General features: G+C 38.5%; 1 protein-coding gene and 1 pseudogene across 1 annotated transcript; both read right to left on the bottom strand.

The window, feature by feature from the left end:
* Positions 1–2,811: 2,811 nt before the first annotated feature.
* EIF2S1 (eukaryotic translation initiation factor 2 subunit alpha) lies at positions 2,812–22,131 on the bottom strand. The gene is made up of 8 exons (XM_037125933.2): positions 21,713–22,131; positions 16,682–16,923; positions 11,946–12,025; positions 9,753–9,904; positions 6,105–6,211; positions 4,951–5,048; positions 4,138–4,281; positions 2,812–3,316 (listed from the first exon to the last, which is right to left on the bottom strand). The coding sequence occupies exons 2-8, from the start codon at positions 16,920–16,922 to the stop codon at positions 3,191–3,193; spliced, it is 948 nt and encodes a 315-aa protein (XP_036981828.1). The 5' UTR covers position 16,923; positions 21,713–22,131; the 3' UTR covers positions 2,812–3,190.
* On the bottom strand, positions 12,032–13,948 carry LOC128628583 (arginine-fifty homeobox-like; annotated as a pseudogene).
* Positions 22,132–22,177: the final 46 nt, after the last annotated feature.

The following is a 22,177-nucleotide window of genomic DNA, read 5'->3' as shown; positions in this document are numbered from 1 at the left end:
GTGATCTCTGTAATTAAGTTGTGCTTCATCTTAAAGTAGGGATGGTGGCAAAATTGTGCTGAACATTTAAAGAATATTGTTTTCTTCTGAAGGATAAACTTGTGTGTTACACATCACAGAAAAGTCATGGACTCATTTGAAGAGGCTAGACACGTACCAAAAGGAAAAGAGGTGAAATTATAGCTTTACTATGGAAAATAGCATTTAGAAAGATGCAGAGCAGGAGCTCTCCAAAGGACAAAGATGTACATCGGGAAGTTAAATCGAGGCGTGATGTCTAGGTTTTCAAGTGGGGCTTGAGACAGATACCAAGAGGCTTCACTGGTTGGGAGGTTAATCTGAAGTAGTGAAAACTCTGTATCATACAATACTTTTAAAAACATTTTTATTGCATTCAAGTGTATACAGTAACCTGGCACAAGCTACTGTCAGCATTCTTGCTAAGTACAAGTGCTTGGGCTTCCTTTAGTGAGTGGTATGATGCGTAACTTACATTTAAGGGCAGTAGATACTTTCAAAGTGTTTTAAGTAAAAATTTGTCCTCTTCAATAGTTTGAACTCTTCCCTTAATCTCTCCTAAAATACTTGAACAATTACGAATTCCAAGCTAATGAGGTTTTCACTCATTCCTTATATTGTAAGAGAATGCCTTTTAAAGCCCTATTTTCCGTTTGGCATTTTACCAAGGTCTGACGTCCCTGGAATTAGTTTATTGCTTTTTGAATATCAACAGGTGTTTACCTGAATTCAACTGCATTTGGTTCGATGGCTTCTGGACCCTAAATTGACACAACTGCACCACACTGTAGAGGAGATAGCAGAATCCTCACACACTGAAAAGTAGATGACCATCACCTTGAGGCAAATCAGGGAACGTCTCTTGTCAAGGTACTAGCATTTGAATTTTTAAAAATCCTGATCCGACTTAATCCAATGGTTTGATGTGAAAGTAGCTAAATTGAGGACGTCTGCAAGTATGGCAGCTGAGTAACTAACTGTACTGCTTAGCCTGTGGTACTTTGCATGTCCGTAGGTTCCCACTGGTTAACCACTATCCAAAGTATTGGTTTGTCTTGTTTTGCTTGCTCATATTTTTTGTCAGCCATTTTCAATTAATTTCAGTTAATTATGCATAAGACCCAAACTATTGCTAATGTTCAGTTTTGAGTCAATAACCACTTGACCTCTGTCAAAGGCAGAATGGGAAGATGAACTTCTCAATTTTCAAATGAAGAGGTTTTTGGAGGAGATCCAAATTTGGATAAACTGGTCAGTTGTCTTGGTCAGTCTGTTCCTCAAGTTATTTGAAGCTGGGTGTGTATCTTGTCCTATTTGAAAGTGATACTTTTAGGTCAGTAGCCTTAAGTTTAGTTAATTCTTTCTTTGTATCACTGAGGTATTCATCTTTTCTCTGGCAAGGGTCATGAATTTGCAACTGTTATGGAACTGACCAAAAGGCCTGCATGGGATAAATTCATTTGCCACGAAGGCCACTGGTATTTAAGTTATGGCTTCTGAAGTATAAAAATATTCAGTAAACAAAAACTCAATTCCCCTGTCTATAGCTAACATTTAAGGAGCACCTCATATTTTGGTGACATCTTAATGCTGTGAGCTTTATGAATGTATTTTTTGACTCTTCAAAAAGACCAAGGTGAAAATTATGTGCTAGTTTTGAATATACCCAGACGCTCCTCTAAATACTCCCAGCAATGGCATGCTAGTTATCATGGTTCTCTTGTGGAAATGGCTGTAGGAAGCCAGCCTTCTGGATCTAAAAAGCTAGTAAGGGCTGCTGAGTTAGACAAAGGGACAACCTTCACATCAGCACCAACTATCTCACCAACACTTCTACTTTCCAGTCCCTTTAATGTTGAGTCTAGTATAGGACTGATGAAGGTGGACATGATTTAATCTAAGTATTTAAATGGCTATTCTTAAGAATAATTAATAAAATTAGTATATCTAGTTTCTCAGGTATAGTAAGAGAGTAGATCTACAAAAACCAAAGTAACTCAAGACAGACATCCTGGCTACTACAGCTGTAACTTCAAATCACGTATTATCTATGGATTTATTTACCTTTAAACATAGAAAAATTATTGTACTTGTGTTCAAACAGATCTCTTTTCTGTTATAAACTGAAGTTCTCTAGGAATAATTGTGAATATTCCTAGTGAATATTTTAATGAGAAAAAAAAATCAAAAGCTGGGTGATACTCAAAATACCTAAATTAAAGAGGCACCATCTACCCTGGCTGGCGTGGCTCAGTGGATTGAGCGTGGGCCTGCGAACCACATGATCGCGGTTCGATTCCCAGTCAGGGCACATGCCTGGGTTGCAGGCCAGTTCCCAGCGGGGGACTCATGAGAGGCAACTGCACATTGATGTTTCTCTCCTTCCCTTCCTCTCTAAAGATAAATAAATAAAATCTTAAAAAAAAAAAAAAAAAGAAAAGAGGCACCATCTAAAAAGAAAAAAACAAAACAAAAAAAAAACCTTTACTACTTTGAAATGCAAACTCAAGGCAAGCAGCTTAGTGTACCAACCAGGACCAGTGTGGTCAATTCTCCCTCACATGTGTCATCGGTCTCAAACAGTGAAAGTCACACAACTGACATAATCCGTCAACTATCACTGTGGTTAAAGTTAAAATTATTTCCTCTAAACCCTCCTAATAAAAGGATCTGCCATATAAATTCTTTGAACACTTGCCCTTGTATTTCCACATCTAGACTGAAAGGAAGAAAATTAGGGTCTTAGTCATCATAATGCTGTTAACTGGTGACAAGAAGGAAGAAGCCTATTAATTAAATATCCCAGAAATTTATTTAATGTTTGCTTGATACAATAATATAGAAAGGTTGGGACTATTTGCTTTGGGTGCCCCTGGTAAATTACATGGAGGCACTGAACCACAAAAGGGTGTCAGTCTGGAGACATCAGAAAGAAAACCCAATTTTATGACTATTCTTAGCTTAAAAATGCTCAATGTGTTGGAGCTACTGTGTGAAACAGCTGACATTTTAGGAGGGCATTTCACGTTTTGGTCTATTAGAACATTTAAATACTTGGAAATAAAAAAATGTTCAACTTTGAAGTTTTCAATACCGGAAAACTTGTAAGTCCAGGGTTTATAGCCAGGAAGGGCTGTTTTGTGTTCCTTAAACTGGACTGTTTCCCGCAACGTTAATCTTCAGCTTTGGCTTCCATTTCTTCTGCGTCGTCATCTCCATCCACTTCTGCATTTTCTCTCTCGAGCCTTTCCAGCTGCCGCGCAAGTTCGGTTTCATCTGTATCTGTGACCACTTTGGGCTGTGGAAGCGGAGGCGTAATTGCAAAGCGAAATAGTTAAATTGTACACAAAATTCAATTTCAATACTACTATTGCCTAGTATTTTAACTCTTAACGAAACACTTTTCTAACAACTCTACCACATCTATTCACTTTTGCATGCCAACATACCACTAATGAATTTCATTAGATCAAAAATGGAAGAAATTTATGAGAATACAACACAGAAAAAAGAAATATGTGTATATTAAAATCAAATATTATTTCCTCTTATTTTTATAAGCTAAAACTGAAAATATAGGATAATACTCTGAGTGGCTATATATATCCTTCAAACCCAAAAGAGGTCCTATAAAAATGCATTTTCTAGGTTTAAAATAAACTATTTACTATCTTTTCCACAGAAGGAATTGTTATATAAATATGTATGTAACATATACATACGAAAATTAGGTTTTATTCTTGTTGAGAATATGGGCAACTACTCATTTCTAATTGTGAGATCAAATTTTAAGTATTTCACATTAAATTCTGACAATAATCAATCACTAACTTTTACTGTCTGTTACTTCCTTGGTAGGGGTGTGGGGGAGAGAGATAAATGACACAACAGGATCCCCAACAACACCTGTGACCACAGTTCTCGGTAACCGTCCCATAACAGTTCTTCTTTACTTGTAAGAAATCCTTTTAGGAACTCTCTGAGTCAATAGATATTTTATGCTTAGCAGAGTTGTAACCCTAAATGATCCCGTTTTTAAGAGTTTAGAATACAGATCTTCGTATGTTTTAAATTTCTTAAAAAATTTTAAGAATGAGGCAAAACCAAACTTGGTCTCACCTCCATTTGAACATTGAAGACACCCCTCTTTTCTTCAATCTTTTCTTTAATAACAGCCATGGCTTGATTGAGAACGGAGAGGCCTTCTGTCCTCTCCAGGGTCGTTGTAGTCATCACGTACCGGGGAGGAGCTATGAGATTAATCTAAGGAAAAAGATAAAAATTCAATTAGGAGTACACCTATAGAAACACAACTATGAGGATGGTTCAAGAATTGTTTTGCTAACCTGCCACCTTCACAAATCACCCCAAAACTTAACTCCCAATTTTATAATCAGCAATTTGGGTTAGTTTGTTAATGCAGCAGAGGCTACTGACACTATAATCTAATCAAATTCACTGAAATATTGAAGAATGATAACTTCTGGGTGTCTTTGGTAGCTACACTAACTATAGCCATCATCAGCATAATGAATAATGTCTTTAAACAAATAAAAATCCCAATCTGGTTCTGAACTACACTGACAGAAGAAATCCTTCTAAGAGATTCTAAATAATAACCATTCAGTTAATTTTCTTGCTAATGAAAGATTCAGAACAAGCCTCCTAAAAGCTGTGTATGAATATGAGAGAATATGTTGCCTTTCTTCAAGACTGAGCATTATGGGTCTTGAAGTCTTAGTGTAAAGGAGCCCTTTGCACTGAACACCACTGGATTCTCTATCCACTGTGACAGGAAGAGCAGCTACAACGTCCCCTAGAATATCACCAAGAACCACTTTTTGTAACACTTGTTATGAAACATGATCATTACAAAATGTGATTTGGCTCTGGCAGGGATTTCTACAGGGAGGGTGGAAACTGCCCACTCACCTTGATGGGCATAGTCTCTGTAGAACAGTTCAAACCTGCCCGCAGGGCTTCTTTTACAGCATCAATGCCTTCGTAACCGTAGCATGCCACTTCAATATCTAAAATTATAAAATGCAAGAGTTTACAGCAAACTATGGCAAAAATATTTAAAGGCATAAAAGAAATCAGAGATGTGGCAGATGATATTCAGACACTCATGGCAGCGTTTTTCATCCTTTCAATTAGAAACCAATCCCAGCTATTAACTTTCCTCATTAAAGCTACCTGAAATTATATTCTCTCATCCACATCAAGTCCCTGAATGATGAAAACTCCAGACACATTTAATAAACACCTTTAATTCTGGCTATGCCTGGGTTAAAATCATAATTCCAACTTTTTGGCACCCTCAGTTTCTTACTTGTAAAATGGAGAAAAGAAAGAGTGTTTTTAAAACTGAGTGAAACAATAATTGCAAATTGTTGAGAACAGTTTGGAAATTGTACTCACTTTGACCCAGCAGTTTTACTTTTAAGAACGTGCCTCAGAGAACACTATAGAAATGGACAAGTATATTTACAGTGATTTTATGGTAATAAAATTGGCACAACCTAAATGTTCTTCCAAGAGCGCACAGGTTAAATTAAAGTTTATCAGTGTATAGACTATTACCTAGCCATTAAAAAGAATGGAAAAGATCCCTATGTTCTACACAGAAGGGCAGCCTGTTAATACACTAAGTGGGAAAAGCTAGTTGGAGGAAATTGCGCACAGGATAACCTCATCTTTGTAAAACAAAAAGTTATACCTGAATATAAACAGCAGACACTCCTATACAGTATATGAACATAGGGAAAAATGTGTAAAAGAATATATTCTAAACTATTAACAGTGGTTAATCCAGAGACATGGGAGTACATTACTGTACTGTTATTTTAAACTATGCACTAAATGAAATAACCACCTCCTTAAAAAAAGGGCTGACTTAAGGTTAACCTGTGTCAATATATACATTTTATGATAATTCAGCAAGATACTTTAAGTTCTTAAACTTTTCTTATGAAAAATATGCACTTAGAAAAACTTACAGATGTTGATATAGTATTCTTCATTAAGACTATTTAACAGGTTTACTGATATATGGAAAATCTTTTAACATCATTTAAAAAACCAACCTGCTCGAATTTTGACAGCCTGTGGGGTCAAACGCCTGTTAATATTGTTAATGAGCACTTCCCGTTCGTCTTCATTCAAATCTAAACTATCCAAAATAGATGGGTCTCTGATTTTAAAAAAAGAAGAAAAAAGAGGTCAAAGTTACTTTACTAACAACTGAAATACCAAAGAGATTACTGTGTGAGAACAGTGTCAGAATTAGAGTTCAAATTGTAGCTTTGCCGATTGATAACTATGTGTCTTTAGGCCTTCCCAAACCTGTATTATGAAGATGAAAACAGTGCATTGTACTGAATTATAGTATTAAATGAGATAATGCAGCATTTAGTAATATATGACAAGTAGAAAAAACCTAAGTGTTACTAAAAGACAAACTAGAGAGCTGGCTAAGACTTTCAAAATGTCTCTCTCTCAAGACACCTGACACCCACTATAATTAAGCACTTTAATGTAATTAGTAGTCTCTGCTTCAAAGAGCTTACAATCTAACTTGAAAAGAACGAAAGCATGGAATAAATTAAAAACTAAAAGTGCATGTGTGGGAATTAGGAGAGAAAGGTACTACTTCCAGTGAGTGGGTCAGCAAGGGCTTTGTGGACAAAGTGGCATTTCATCTGACTTCCTAAGTGCCACAAGACAGGGACCAGGGTGTTAGTCAATGTCATGTTGACAAATGAGAAATGAAATGACTACAAGAATAACAGAATTTTAACAAGCAAAGGCAGAATCGTTTAAAGAAAGGTATGATGTATTAAAAAAATGGTGTGGTTGAGCACCAGACTTATAAAGCATAGGTTAGGGAATGAAAGGCAAAATGATTTGGGTTGAGAGAACTTTCATTCAACTACTACTACCTACACAGCAAAAGACAAACCAACAGACAATGGCAGGTGAGATAAACAGATGTTTCATCTCATAGAAGAGATATTAATGGTCAATAAACATAAAAAGCTGTTATGTTCACAAACAATCAACAGAATGTAAATCAAAACAAGATACTATTGTACATCCATCAGGTTTGACAAGAGGAACAAAAATCTGAGACATATACTAAATGTTGGTGAGGACAAAGAAAAATAGGGATGCTTATACAATTGCTAGAGGCAATATAAATATAGAATTAATTTGGAGAGTATTTTGGCAAAACTGAGTAAATTTAAAGATGCATATAATTAAATCCTGTGACCAAACAATTCTATGCCTATCCTAGGTATTCAGAACTCCCAAGTGTGCACACACACAGACATGTACAGCAGTGTGCATCACAGCACTGTTTAAAAAATGGGGGGAGGGGTCAGGTGGGATCACCTAAACACCTCTTAACACAGGAACAGATGAAGCATATTCTTACAATAAAATGCTACATAGAAACTAACATGAAGTAGGCAGACATCTATCAATTTGAAGGAATTGTATTTAATAATAGCCTTATGAGTAAATATTCAAGGTACAGAAACATAAATTGATAAAAATTTTAAATACAAAGAAATAATTCTATACATACTTTCTGAATACCCGTATCTATTAAAACCATAAAAACAGAAACTGTAATGACACATACTAGTTTGAGAACAGTGGTTACCACTGATAAATGAGGTAAATGGATTGGGAAGGGTAAAACATTATTTCCAACAATCTTAGAAACTGTATTTTTCATTAAAAAAATATGAAGCATATGTGGCAAAGAATTAGTATTCCTTAAATCTGGACAGCTGCTACGTGACTGATGACATGAGAAGAAAGTTAAGGGAAAGGGAGTAACACGCCAAGGCTGAGCGGTAGGTAATGGAGGGACTGCTGGAGATGGAAGACAGGGGTCAGCTGGGGCCAGATGACGACAGCAAGCCAAGGTGAGAGACATACTGACCGAGGAGTGATGGACTGTAGTCAGGGAGGACAGAAATATGAAGCAGAGCTTAATGGCTAATAGCATAAACTCTGGATGAAACCAGAATGCCCGGGTTTGAATCCTGGCTCTACTGTTTGCTGTGTCAACTTGGACAAACTATTGACTCTTTACCTCAATTTCCTCATCTATAAGATAGGGATTAATAGAACTTAGAAGTTGTTGTGAGAATTATATAAATATTAGCTACTATAATTAATACTATTTTCATCTCTTTGACAACATGATATGAAAAAAATTACATTTGGAGGTAAACCAGAAGGGATCTGGAGAACTGAATGAGTCAGCTCGAACGGTCCCAGGCGCCACTCGCCAGGGCTGAGAGACCATTACCACCTGGCAGCACAGAGGCTGGGAAAGTATCCTCTGTGTAGTGCGGAGCTGCTGGTGGAGCATTAACATTTAGGAAGGAGTGGGAGGTACAGAAGTAGAGAGAACTGAGGGAGTCTGGCTATTAAAAAGAGAGGACACAGTGCTTGCTCAGGACAAAGTAGAGAAAAGATTGAGAAGTTTTGTTCTCTGGTGTAAATGGGAGAAATCAGAACATATTTTTACGCTTCTATAGCAAAACCAATTAAGGAAAAGACTGAAGACCTAAAAGAGGGAATGAATGACAGAGGGAAAGAGGTCTGTGAGCAGTAGCTGGGCACAGATGCTAGGACTGTTTGAGAGCAGGAAGGGTACGAACTCCAGTGTTACAGGAGTGCAGGAAGGAGGTAAGGACAGCTGAGATGGTGGAAGGAAGTAGAGGAGATCGTGCGCAGCACAGTGGCTTCTGTTTTCTTTATAAAATAGGTAGTGAGTGTACCAGGTGAGGGAAGAGCATGGAGAAGCCCTGAAACAGCCACTCTGGGACTGTGAGGAGGAAGTGACCAGGAGCAGCGAGAATGCGGGGCAGCAGTGAAAGCCAACTGAGGCCGAGACCATGACTATGTAGGATACCAACCCTCAAGACTGGTTTTTCCTGGCAGCACCCAGCAGTCTACAAGTGTACAAAAGGCAGGAACACCACTCCAGGGCTGATGTAACAGAAGGAAAAACAAGGCAAAAGCTCATGATACTGGCAAGAAAGCTGCTGAAATGATGGATCATGGTGTACCTATGCTGAGTAAGAAAGAGAAGGCAGGCAGGAGTGAAAAGAAGAGGAAGAAAAAAAAAAGATTTGGAATCAGAGCCTAATATAAGACTTATGAAGACACAGAGTGGGACTAACTATAGGGGAGCTGGAAGGAGAGGAGGCTGTGGTGCAAAAAAATAATTAATGTATGAATTACAGGTTTTGGAGGTAGAGCAAATCCTGGTGACAGCAGATCCAGGGTGAAGCCATCTGGAAAACTGGCTAAGGTAGCATGGGCTGAAGAGCTGAAGGGCTAAAGCGCTGACGAATCGTGAGGAAAAGAAAACAAGAGGTCACAGTTCTAGATGAGACATCCATATTGGCCCTAAAGTCATCTAGGACAATAAAAAAAAAGTAGGAGAAGGAAATGGATAAGGGAGTAGTATAAGATGAAACTATATAGTTTATGCAACTATGTAACTGATATAAGAAATTGTATAGGCTTGGCTATATAGGATTGGCCCACATGATGAGACTTTTATACTGAAACACTGTAATCTAAATTTGGCAGGGACTTAACACATTGATGTTGTACTAGTACATGTCAGGCTCTCAGTCTGCATGCTAGACCCAACCGGCAGCTGTGATATGAAGGCAGAAGCAGAGCCAACAAGACGTGCTTACGAGACTGCATGCTTAAATGCATCATAGGCACCGTATCCGGGTCTCTTGTACTTGTCATCAAAGACCCAGGCAGTCCTCTGGAACAGGCTTTCCAGCTGCTCATCCTTGGTGTACTCTAACACCTCAGCAACGTGACGGAGAATGCTGTAAACCTAGAGACAAAATGAAGGGCTCAACAATTCAAAGGTAAGAGAGCTATTAAATAAATATTTTTACACTTTACTCAACTGGGTATAACAAGTATAAATAGCATAGAAATAGTCCTAACACCAAGATTAAGTCTTTAACACAGAATAACCTCTCTGAATTTGTCTCCTCATTCGGAAAAGGGAGATCCTGTATCTCTCTCCTTTTTAAACCATATGGAGCGCTTACACATATCAAACATATATGGATGCAAACTACAAAAGGAAACCATTATACAAATGCTTTATATGAATGCTAAAATTTGTGTATTATATGAATCCTGTTAAACAAATGCTTACTGTGGGGAAGTAGGAAATCATAGCAAAAATAGCATCATCAGCAACAACAAAAGAAAAGAGAAAAAAATAACTTTAGGGAAAAAAAAACCCACAAGGTATTATTACTACCACTCCATATGAGAACATGGAACCAAGATTGAGATTTTAGTATTTCTTTTGCTCTGTTATAATTTAAGTTATCCTTCAGTCTCACCCACTGCTGCCAAAATTCTTTCTAATCTCCAAAAAATAAAAGGGCTTAAAGGAGAGAAAGTATAAGAAAGGAGATTTTCATGTTAATTACACACAAGAATTGAGCGAGAAAAGGTACTAACATTGGCTATTCACTCTGTCCTGGTAAGGTCTACTAATAGAGTCATCTTATACCCCGCTGACAAAACAAAATGGAAGTTTCCAACAGCAGTGTTTCTCAAATGTGTTAGGACTTGAGATCCCACACTTCTAATGAGCAATCAGCTGATGCCAATGCTGCTGGTCCACAGACTATACTGAGCGGCAAGGCCCCACGTTTATTAAAAAAGGATTTTAGTGATAGTGCTTTTGAATGTGTAAAGCACAATGCAGTGATAGTAAACACATCAGTAAAACAAAGGGAAAATCTGGCAATGGTCTGATGGCGTTCAGATTTTTATTGTTTCACCTAGGGTTAAGCAAGATTTAAAAAAAAAACAAAAAAACCTTTCCATTTAAACACTGTTTTCTTGGCATTTTATCTTAAGGGCAGAAACACATGGCAGAAGAGAAAAAGACACAAGAGAAAGGCAAACGAATGAGAAACAATGGAAACAGTGCCATCCAGAACTGCAGGTCCAGGGAATGAAGGATAATCTAAACAAGACCAGAGAACAGAACAATGCAGGCAGAAGATGAAAGCAGAAATGGCTGTCCTTGCTTTATTTATGCTTACTGTGGGGAAGTAGGAAATTATAGCAAAAAAGCAGCATCAGCAACAACAAAAGAAAAAAGAAAAAAAATAACTAGGGAAAAACAAACCAATAAACAAACCCCAAACTAGTAATAGACCCCTACCTTGCTTTCCTAGATTTACAAACACTTTATAATCCCTACTCATTCTTAATATACAACATCAGCTGGTTGACTCTGTGACCCTTATTCCAGAAGAGGGACGAAAGTCAACCAACTCTACCATGAGTCAGTAACTCATGTTGACAAGTCAACAATGCCATCACCATATGTAATGACAAGCCAAATCAACTGAAACCACAGATAATTTATTCTTAAAATAGCTTAAAAACACTAACATCCAATACTGCTTTGAGAATGTTAGATCATAAGTAATACTTTAAGGTAGTAATACCATGAGATAAAACACTGTAGTCACGCTCTTTTGAAATTAAGTCTTTAAATCATTTTCTATGTAATACATAACTGGAAATGGATATACACTTACAGAAAATGTAAGTTTTTTAATTTTAATTTTTTGCCAGGAACATGACTTGCACATTAAATATTGGATTAATATGACTCAAAAATCAACTTACAGCCCTGGCTGGTCTGGCTCAGTGAATTGAGCACCAGCCTGCGAACCAAAGGGTCACGACTTTGATTCTCAGGGCACATGCCTGAGTTGTGGGCCAGGTCCCTAGTGGGGGGCATGCGAGAGGCAACCACACACTGATATTTCTCTCCTTCCCTTTCTCCCTTCCCCTTTAAAAATAAATAAAATCTTAAAAATAAATGAACTTACAGTTTTGGATTTGGTGAATTTATCTTCACATTTGATTGCTTCCTCTGGAGAAACTCTTCTTTTTGACAAATCAATGTATCCTGCATGAAAAATTTTTGAAAAAAAAAAAAAAAAATCTCTGTCCAGATGCCAGTATACCACTGTGGCAATTTTTCACAACCAGCTGTCTGGTTGGTATACCTGTACTTACTCTCCACTAAAATCCTATCAACAAAATACTGCACAAGATGAGAAAAAAATTTTTCAGAAATGTATCTTTATTATCATGTAATCGTATATTCTCTATTACCTCGTTGGAGGGAACTAATAAGTTTTCAATTACTCAAATGAAAGCTGGTCAAAAGATTGTTTGGCATTCAGGCATCATAGGGTCAACTGTATAAACTATGTTTTCTGTATTCTCTCTTTCTTCCCCTATACACTCTGGTATTAGTACTTTGATCACAGAAATCCAAGGTCAACCACATTGGAGAGGTTCAGAAATTCCAGGTTGTCTCTTAGACTGTAGGTTGCAAAGCCTCAGCTTGTCATACTGGATGAGGTATGCCCAGGAGACAGACCTACAGCTTCAGCAGCAAATACGTTAAGAGAAGAACCCTATTCTTCTAGCTGGGGCCTATGGGTGAGACTGATATAGACAGTAGAAAGAAGAGTTGGATATTTCATCCTCATCAGGAAAACTTAAGTTTCAAGACTTGGGCTATGTCACAGGTGTTAGAGTAAAAAGCAGGAACTGAGGGTACTAGCCTTTCTAACTGAGGAGCCTGCATTTGGACATCACTTGTGGGACTCTCGGCGATAAGACAGAGCCCCATGAGGTGGAGTGAACTATAGAAACCCGAAACATACAGGAAAAAGAATAAGGACTGGTTGATGTTGTGGGTGACATGGGCATATTCTTGGCTGGAAGAATCTGGTTTGGTTGCTTTGGTGACAGCTGTTTTTGCTGCTGCTGCTGCTGCTTCAGTTTGACTCACCAATCCCTAAACCAAGCCTTTACTGCTGACTCTGGTAGGCTGGGTTTCAAAGCAAGTTCCTTCTGGAGATTTTTGTCTGGAAACATGGTGAAGGAAAGCAGAGCCTCCAACTGTTCATGCTGTGTGTGCATGCAAGAGGTGCATTTTTGGTGTTTCTTCCACATTGTGGGACCTGCTGGATTCTGTGGTATGAAGCTCATGATGAAATCATCCAAGTGGATAAAGGGTCTGGCTGGGGATTCTCTGGGGCCACTCTGATCATCAAGGGTGCTACCATACGGGATTAGTAGATGTGATCAACTTGTCCTGCTGTAGCATGTCAGTAGTATAATCACACATGTGGACAAAAGAGTGGGTCTGGGAAGTCCCAGAGGCTCTTCTGTTCATCTGAGCTGCATTGGTGCATTGATATTTGTGGCCAGGTTGGCTGGGTGAGAAGAAAAGCCCCCTCCCAGGGCTGGTTGATTCTTAGTGAGAGCACAGGGCTCAAGTGGAGTTTTTCACATGCAAACTAACCAATCCAAAGCCCACACCTCCAACTATCTCCTCATCAAAGCTTCACACACAAAGTCAACATTCCTCCTGCCCTAGATCAGCCCAGAGCCAAGGTACCAGACCACCAGGAACAGATCTGATGCCCCAAGGCCTCCCCAAACTATTCAAACTAGCCAACCCTAAACTGTTTACTCCATCTACCCTTTCCTTGGAAATCTTAATAAAGGCTCTGGCTTTCCCCTTACTCCTTCTGCCTCTTGACCAAATCTGGTACTTCCTCAAATGGGTCTGCATGACACGAGTATGTCCCCATCTCCTGGAAAACTTAAGTAATAAAACTCTTCTTTCAATGGCATTGGCCTCTCCATGTCATCAGTCACCTGCATAAATTAAAAACCTGCTGGTACAAAATGAAGTAAGCAGCAAAGTGTATCCTAAAGAATTTAGGAGGGAAAAAAGGTCTTTAAAATTTACCAACATATTTTTTATTTTGGGTATCACACCTCTTTGGTCTGAACAACTTCTTTACCACTTCTGATAATGCAGGCCTATTTGGTAAAAAAACAGAACAAAACAAAACAAAACAAAACAAAACCTTAGTTTCTATTTACCTGAAAAGGTCCTATTTGATCTTCACTGTCATATATTTTCTTTAGATACAGACTTCTGGTTTGGCAGTTTTTCTTTGAGTGCTTCAAAGATGTCTTTCAATGGTCGGACCTCCATAATTTCTAATGAGGATGCCACAGTAATTTGTACTAGTCTTCCTTTGTAAATAATGTGTCGTTTTCTTTGGCTGTTTTCAAGATTTGCTCTTTATGTTTTTCAAGTCTTGTGTGCCTAGATGCGATCTAGTATTTATCTTTGAGGTTTGCTGAGCTTCTCCAATTTATAAATTTACATGTTTTTAACAAATACAGGAAATTGTTGGTCACGATTTCTTCAAATATATTTCCTGCCCTTTCTCTCCTTTTCTTTTGGAATAGGGCTTTTGATATTTGACTGGTTTTCTCCCCCCCTTCTTCAGATTGGTTCTTTTAAAAGTGAACTATCACCTTTCACTGAGCCTCCTTTCATCTTCAATCTGTAAGCCATCCAGTGAATTTTTTAGATATTACACTTTTGATTTGTAGAAGTTATTATTTCTTTTTGCTGAGAGTTTCTAATTTCTCTACAGAGATTTCATTTTGTTCATTATAAACATACTTACTTAATATCCTTGAGCAGTTATAATACCTGCCTTAAAATGCTTACTTGCTAATTTCAACATAAGGGTCATCTCACAGTCAGTCATCATTGATTGTCCTTTCTCTTCTGCATGGGTCATATTTTTCAGTTTCTTCAAATGTTTGGCAAATTTAGACTGTATCATGAACATTGTGATATGTGACAGACTCTGAATTCCTTTATTGTCCCCTTAAGTATGATACTGATTTTGTTTTAGCAGGCAGTTAATTTGTCTGGGTTCAAAACTCTAAGTTCTGTCTTCCAGGTGGAAAGCAAATGAAATCTGTTTAGAATTTTACCCTGTTGGGTCGCTTGCAGTCCAACCTGTGTATTAGTATTTCAGAGGTCAGCCAGAGATTTGAGTATAATTTATATGTAAGTTAATTTTTTTAGAAGATCTTACTTATTTTTAGGGAGAGGGAAAGAAAGAAGAGAGAAAGAGAAACATAGATGTGAAAAACATCAATCAGTTGCCTCTCATATGCACCTGGACCAAGGACCAAACCTGGAATCTGGGCACGTGTCAAGACTGGGAATCAAATGACAACCTTGATGCCCAACCAAGCCACACTGGTCAGGGAGTTGCGTATAAATTTAAGGGTTCTCCCTGTGTCTCTCCTTTCTGTGATCTCTGTAACTACCTGCCAACTGCTTTGGTTGTCCAGAACTTTCACCTCTGGTTCTCAAGCCATTAAGACTGCAGGTTTCCACTACAATTTTAACTGTCCTGCTTGAAGATGTCTGTGACAGGCATTCAGAGAAAAAGCTGCAGATCTTCCCTAACACAATTACTTCCTTCTTTCACTTTCACCCTGCTTTTGATCATTCCCATTGTCTTTAGTTTTTTTTTTTTAATATTTATTTAGGGTTTATAGCTGTTATTTTTAAGGGTTTTTCCGGTGGACCTAATCTCCTAGTATCAGAAATGGATCCTCTCCAAAGGATCTTCTGCACTTTCCTTTTTTTCCTTATCTTACTCTGCTCATCTTTTCACATCAGAATATTCATGATTTATTTTACCATGCTTCTGATTATTTCCTGCTTTTAATACTGTACAAACAGTATTACATTGTTTAATACTGTACAAATAACTAAGCTATGGAAATTATTTTTACACATAAATATAACATTTTTCTGATTGCAAGTGGAAATTTGCACTTAAATTATATATAAGGAAGAAATACAAGATAAGACACCAATCTAGGTTGTTCTGGGGCACTGATATGAAAATTTACTAAGTTTAAGGAACATAGTACTCCCCTCTCATCCATAGAGCATACATATCAAGACCACAGTGGATGCCTGAAACAGCAGATAGTACCAAATCCTATATATACCATTTCCCTCCTACATATATATACCTTTTCATTTAACAGATGCACTTAATGGCTTTTCTTTGGCATATCTGAATTGCCAGCATCACTACTTTGTACTTTGTAAGTTAGTAAAATACGGGTTACCTGAATACAAGCACTGCAATACCTTGATGGTCAATCTGATAACTGAGATGGCTGCTAAGTATCTAATGGGTAGGTAGTGTATACAGCGTGGATACGCTGGACAAAAGGATGACTCATGTCCTGGGCAGGATGACTAGAGATTTCACTATGCTACACAGAATGGTGTTAAGGTAAAACTTACAAACTGTTTATTTACCAAGGCCTAAAAATATTAAATGGAAAATTCCTCTGGGAATTTAAGTTTTTGACCCATAAAAATGAGCCTTGGGATATACTAATTAAATTACTAACTTAAAGAGATTTTGCTTAGATGGCTAACTAGCATCCTTCTCTAATAACTGTATGTAAGAATGTATAAATGGAGGGTTGTTTTTTTTTTACTGCAGTAGGCAATTTATAAAAATACATTTTATAAAAAAACATTTTAAATCTGAAATTTATACAGGGTAGGGGAAAAGCAGAGGTACAGCTGTTTGCATGGAAAGTAATAAATAATAATGCAAGAATAAAGTATGTCACATACAACTGTAAACCTACTTTTGCCCCACCCCGTATTTTAGATATTCTTCTCACTTACCTTTTTCTTTGTCCACTCTAATGACAACCACACATTCATTCCTGCCAATTCGGATGAGTTTGTTTATGGAACGAATACGCCTCCTGGACAACTCACTAAGAAGAATCATGCCTTCAATATTGTTGTATTCCAGCAGGCTGACGTAAGCCCCCATTTCAGCAATGGATCTTACATTCACCATCACTACATCTTCCACCTCAGGAAATTTGTGTTGATAAAATCTACAACTCAGACCTGGCATTCTGCAATTTAAACAAAAGAACCACGTAAGTGCTCAGTTAAGGTGAAAAATAAAGAACTGTCAGTCAATTTTCCACATTTTGCCACTGTAAGTTGTTAGTCTTCTCACTTCTTTAAACTTCTTAAATGGTATCAGAAAACAGATGATGTCTAGGAACCAAGCTTTAAGTTTTATTTTGTCCACATTTTTATAAGTCTTGGGTGATTCTCTGTCATCGGTTTCAGAGGAATCATACAAAATAATGACAATCTATAAAGTACTCTGAGATCCAAGGAATAAATGTACAAACACCTCAAGACTAAAATACTATTTTAATACTACTGCTTTGTAACAAATGGCCCTGACTGGTGTGGCTCCATGTGTTGGGCATCATCCTGCAAAAAGGGTAGTCACAAGTTCGATTCCCAGATCAGGGCACATTTCTGGGTTGCAGGCTAGGTTCCCGGTTGGGGGCGTGAGAGAGGTAACCTATCCATGTTTCTTTCTCACACAAATGTTCTCTCCCTCTCTTTCTCCTTTCCTTCCCCTCTCTTTAAAAATAAAAGCTTAAAAACAACAACAACAAATTATGGGAAGCATCACTACTATTATAAACCTATCAGCCAATTCTAAAGTTATTCTTTCTGCAAATCAGCTAAGACTGTATATGCTACTACCCACTACATAAAAAGGGAAGAATCTTATTAAACTTAACCCTAAACAAATAATATAACGCTATAATTTATTATAGCCAAAATTATAACATCCATGCCAGGACATAAACTAAGTCTATAATCACAAAAGATATTAAATTTACTATCATGTATCATACTCCATTTTTTCCTTTTAAAACAAACTTTAATTCACACTTTCCATAATTTCTAACTTCTACTTTTTCCAGCACTCCCAGATACTCTTCTCTTTTGTTGAAGACCAATACCCAATCTTGGGAATAGCTTTATAGATCGTGAACTATAAAGTTCACGATTCTTTTAATTTCCAAGCATTAAATGCATTTAAAACTATTCCCTTTGATCTACCCAACCTACTTTTAGTACCATCCCTTTTATGACCCACAAGCCTGAAATCATCCCATGAGCAGAAATATAATTTTACATGGAAGCTCTAAAACTAATCATAGTTGATGATTTTCATATTTTTCTGCTAACCTGTTTACCCTTATCAAAGTTCAGAAGACAGGCTGAACTTATAGGACCTAAGTGACCATGAAAAATTTGTGAAAATCACTAACTTATTTTTTTCTTAATGATTGGGAAATAAGCCTGCCATTGCATGATCTTAAAGACTGAGCATTCACATCCAGCTCACAGAACGTGGGTGTTCTGCTGCAGTGCAGTCAGAGAACTGCTCAGTGCACCCTCGTGTATCTTCCCAGAGGCTTCCCATTGGTTGAAATACACCTTCCCCCTACCTACAGGGTCCTATACTATCTGGCCACTGCCTAGCTCCCCGAGATATCACTTTCTCCCTAGTCCTTCCCCTTTTATAGATGAAAAAACTGAAGCACAGGTTAAACAACTTGTTCTGTGATATACTACTACTACCAAGTGATGGTGTCAGGATTTGAACCTATGAAGTTTGGATCCATAGTCTCTGCTTATTCATCAGGCAGTATTTTCTCTCAACATTATTGATAAATACATCAGAAACATTTTAAACAAAGAGCAACATTAATATATTCAGTACTGAAGCACATACTACAGATGAATGAAAACTTTCAGTACTAAGCTATCCTGTTTAACAACAAAAAGTAGCACACTGATAATAGCTGGAGATGTAATTCTCTTGTAGCTTGACAAAACAGGGATTTAACAAATAAAGGGAAGTAGACATTCAAAGGCCAGAATTACTCAACAAGAAAACAGCTGATCAGGTCATTTCAGTTTTAAGGAGGGCTCCTTTGGGGGGTGAGCTGGGGCAACTGTTGTCAAATATCTGTATATAAATTACTAAAATTTGAGAGCTAAAAATCTTTGAACTGGGTATCAAAATAAAATGTCATGAAACTGTAAAATAGTCTTAATAACTTTTTTAACACGTGCTAACCACATTTACTTATCAAGTTTCTTCAAATAGTAAAGCTGATAATTTTCGGAAAGCAAGGCTTAATTTGATGGTTAAAGAACATAGGTAATAATGTAAAAGAATCCTGAAGGGACATATGAATGCTACAGCTTTAGGAGGTTCAAGTCTCTCTGCAATATATAGGGAAAATAAAGGAATACTGCTGATGGTAAACATGTTACTCACAGTAAAAATAGTAAGTAGCTGGTAAGTACAAAAAGAGTGCATTTCACAAAGAACCTGCAATACTGGTTCATAGATTTTGAACGTATCTCCATATTTATGCTGATAATTACAATAACTTTAAAAAGAATCAGCCAGGAAAAGAGAGGCCTCAAACTCCATTATCTATCAGTCCTTTATTCAGGGGTCCCCAACTCCCTAGCCACCGACTGGTAGGTGTCAGTGGCCTGTTAGGAATTGGGTCTGCACCACAGGAGGTGAGTGCCAGGCAAGCCAGAGAAACTTCATCTGTATTTACAGTGGTTCCCCAGGCCTGAATTACCACTTGGGCTCAGCCTCCTGTCCCCCTACCCCACCCCCAACCATGGAAAAATGGTGCCATAAAATTTATGTAATTTTCAAAGCATATTGCCTTATTTTATTTGGCCCTCAAATAAATCCTTAGGTTAAGTAAGTAGCACAGTGAACTTCAGCAGCAGTTGTTAAATGTACCAGTCCTTACTATCTTACTCACTAGTAAGTAAGCAACTGTAGTTGCTTGGGAAACGTATTTTCCATACGTGTAGTTTCTAGTCTGGGCCACCCAACCAGAAAGATTTGTGGAAAGTATCAAATGAGATAAAATACATGTAAAAATGCCCTGGCTGGTGTGGCTCTGTGGATTGTCTGCCAGCCAGTGAACCAAAGGGTCACTGGTTTGATTCCCCATCAGGGCACACACCTGGATTGCAGGCCAGGTCTCCAGTAGGAGGCCCGCGAGAGGCAACCATGCATTGGTGTTTCTCTTCCTTTCTCCCTCCCTTCCCCTGTCTAAAATTAAATAAATAAAATCTTAAAAAAGAAACATGTAAAAACATTTAAAAGTGTAATGTGCTATACAAATATGATATCTGTATATAAATATAAAAAAGGCAAAGAAAGTATTATTGCCATTTTGTAACTTCGATAATTACTTTTGCAGTATCTACTATGTAATAAGCACTATCTATAAAACAGTTAAGGGTCTTAACTAAAGAGCTTAAGTTTGGAGTAGGAAACAAAGTAATAAATAACTGCAATATAAAGTATTATGAAAGGACATAGTGGTGCAATCGAGTAACAGGGAACCAAGGAACAGAAACACTAAGTGACTTTCTTAAGGACAAACGCTTAACAAGTATTAGAACACGAGCTAAAACGAGGCCCATGACATTAAATTCAGAGTGTCTTTGACACACAGAACCTATGTCACAGCACTACGGTACCATATGTGCTTTGTTAAAGAACATCCATCTTTCAGAAAATATTCACTGCACTCTAAGCTAATTTCAGATGCCCTGCACTGTCAGTGATTTTGCCTGGCCAACTGGCAGGTAGGATTTCTTCTTAAATCAGTGCATGGATATAGGAAGTCCCCATTCCTTTTCAAAGGGAAATGTATTATGTGTTAGAAATAACTAGACTCTAATATACGCTCTCTAAATGCTAGTTTTTAATGTAGAAGTGCTACAGAAAATAAAGCTTTAAATTATCTCACTGTAGTTGAAAAAGGAAGCACCAATATCTACCAACATCACCGTGCATCTCTAAGATCTTTTGCGCATCAGTTATCTGGCATCAGATGAACTGAGAAGTGGCGGTACAGCTCTGTAAGTAGAAGTAATTCCCAAACTGTTCAAAGACAGACTCACAAGTTTTTTCCTCGAATAACAACTTCGAATGAAAAAATACAAGACTTCTCTGCTACACGTTTTCTACAGGAAACAATGTTTCTTGTTTAATGAAAATTCAGGTACCTTAAGTATGAGAGATAATAAAAGGGACCTCAGGCTGAATACGTCCGAACCCTAAAATTCCCGTACCTTATGTTTTAGTTTTACTTAACTGTAAGACCACAGCGTGTACGTCTGTAATTCTGTTCTCATCGGTGCTGAAATACGGCAAACCGACAGGAAGCCTATTAAACTCTTTAACAGCGTGTTTTAGCCCAAAGGGTGACTCATTTTACAGAAATGCACACCTCGGACGATAAGGTAGCCAGAGCTTAATTTTTTAAAAATAAACGATCAAATGAATAAACTACTCATGGACCCTTTATAACCCAGCTCTCGCAAACACTGTGACCCATCCTACTAGTCCCTTGAGGTGCCATCCTCCCCGGTTTCCCCTGAGAAGTGGTACTTCCCGGGGCCGAAAGTAAAAAAAATAAGGCGGAATTCTCCAGCCCGGAAAGAGCCAAGCGCTGAGCGTCCCGGGGCGGGGGTGTCACTGCGTTCTCCCGAGGCGCCCCACCTCAACGCATCCTCACGTTAAACTATTACACTGAAGAGGCCGTAGAGTCCCCTGGCCCACTTTCCTTCACGAGATTCCTCCGCTCCTACAAAGGCACCTCCGCAACACGGAAAGCCGGCCACGAAGCCCGCGAGTGGTGGCGGTGGTGTCCAGACACTTTTCGCGCCGGGACGGGAGAGGAGTGAGCCCGGGGCCTACCCGCTCTCGCCCACCCACGTACTGGACACTACGCGAGCGAGCTGTTCGAGAAACCGATCTAAAGGACTGTTCACCTGAGGTATCTGTGAGAGTCCCGTAGTGGGGTCCCTGACCGCGCTCTGTAATCGGAGAGAGAGCAGTGACCCACTCGCAGCAGCCGTCGCTTCTCAGCGTGCGCTTCGCTCAACCCTACCGCGCATGCGAAACCACTTCGCAACGCGCAGGCGCCGACAGAATAAACGTCCCCTCTTCGTCACTGACCATAGAGTCCAGGTCCTCCGAGAACAAGGAAGAGCGCAGATGGCACGAGGACCTGAAAAGTACGCTTTCTCCCTCTCTTTAGTTTTCGATAAGCACCCTTCAAGGCGCAAGGAAGAGGTAGGACTCTGATTCTTTGTCCATGAAGAATAAATCCTCTCTCAAAGCTTTGGTAAACCATGAGGTGGCGCTGTGACCAAAGATGACAAGCGGAAGAAGAGAGGGAGTGGACTCCTCACTCCCGTAGCTTCGCGCTGGCCGAGCTTTGGGCAGCCGCCCCG

Source organism: Artibeus jamaicensis, unplaced genomic scaffold (assembly GCF_021234435.1).
Source record: "Artibeus jamaicensis isolate MK-2021 breed Jamaican fruit bat unplaced genomic scaffold, CSHL_Jam_final contig_851, whole genome shotgun sequence".
Lineage (NCBI taxonomy): Eukaryota > Metazoa > Chordata > Mammalia > Chiroptera > Phyllostomidae > Artibeus > Artibeus jamaicensis.
The sequence above is the reverse complement of the archived record's forward strand: the minus strand, read 5'-3'. Positions and strand labels throughout refer to the sequence as shown.

What these genes read in the sequence shown, in the direction of transcription:
- EIF2S1 (XM_037125933.2), bottom strand. Translation starts at nt 16,922, where the DNA reads ATGCCAGGTCTGAGTTGTAGATTTTATCAACACAAATTTCCTGAGGTG. An exon ending in GCATTTAAGCATGCAGTCTC is followed by an intron (nt 6,212 to 9,752) that starts GTAAGCACGTCT and finishes TTTTAAAATCAG; the next exon opens with AGACCCATCTATTTTGGATA. An exon ending in TCTTCAATGTTCAAATGGAG is followed by an intron (nt 3,317 to 4,137) that starts GTGAGACCAAGT and finishes CCGCTTCCACAG; the next exon opens with CCCAAAGTGGTCACAGATAC.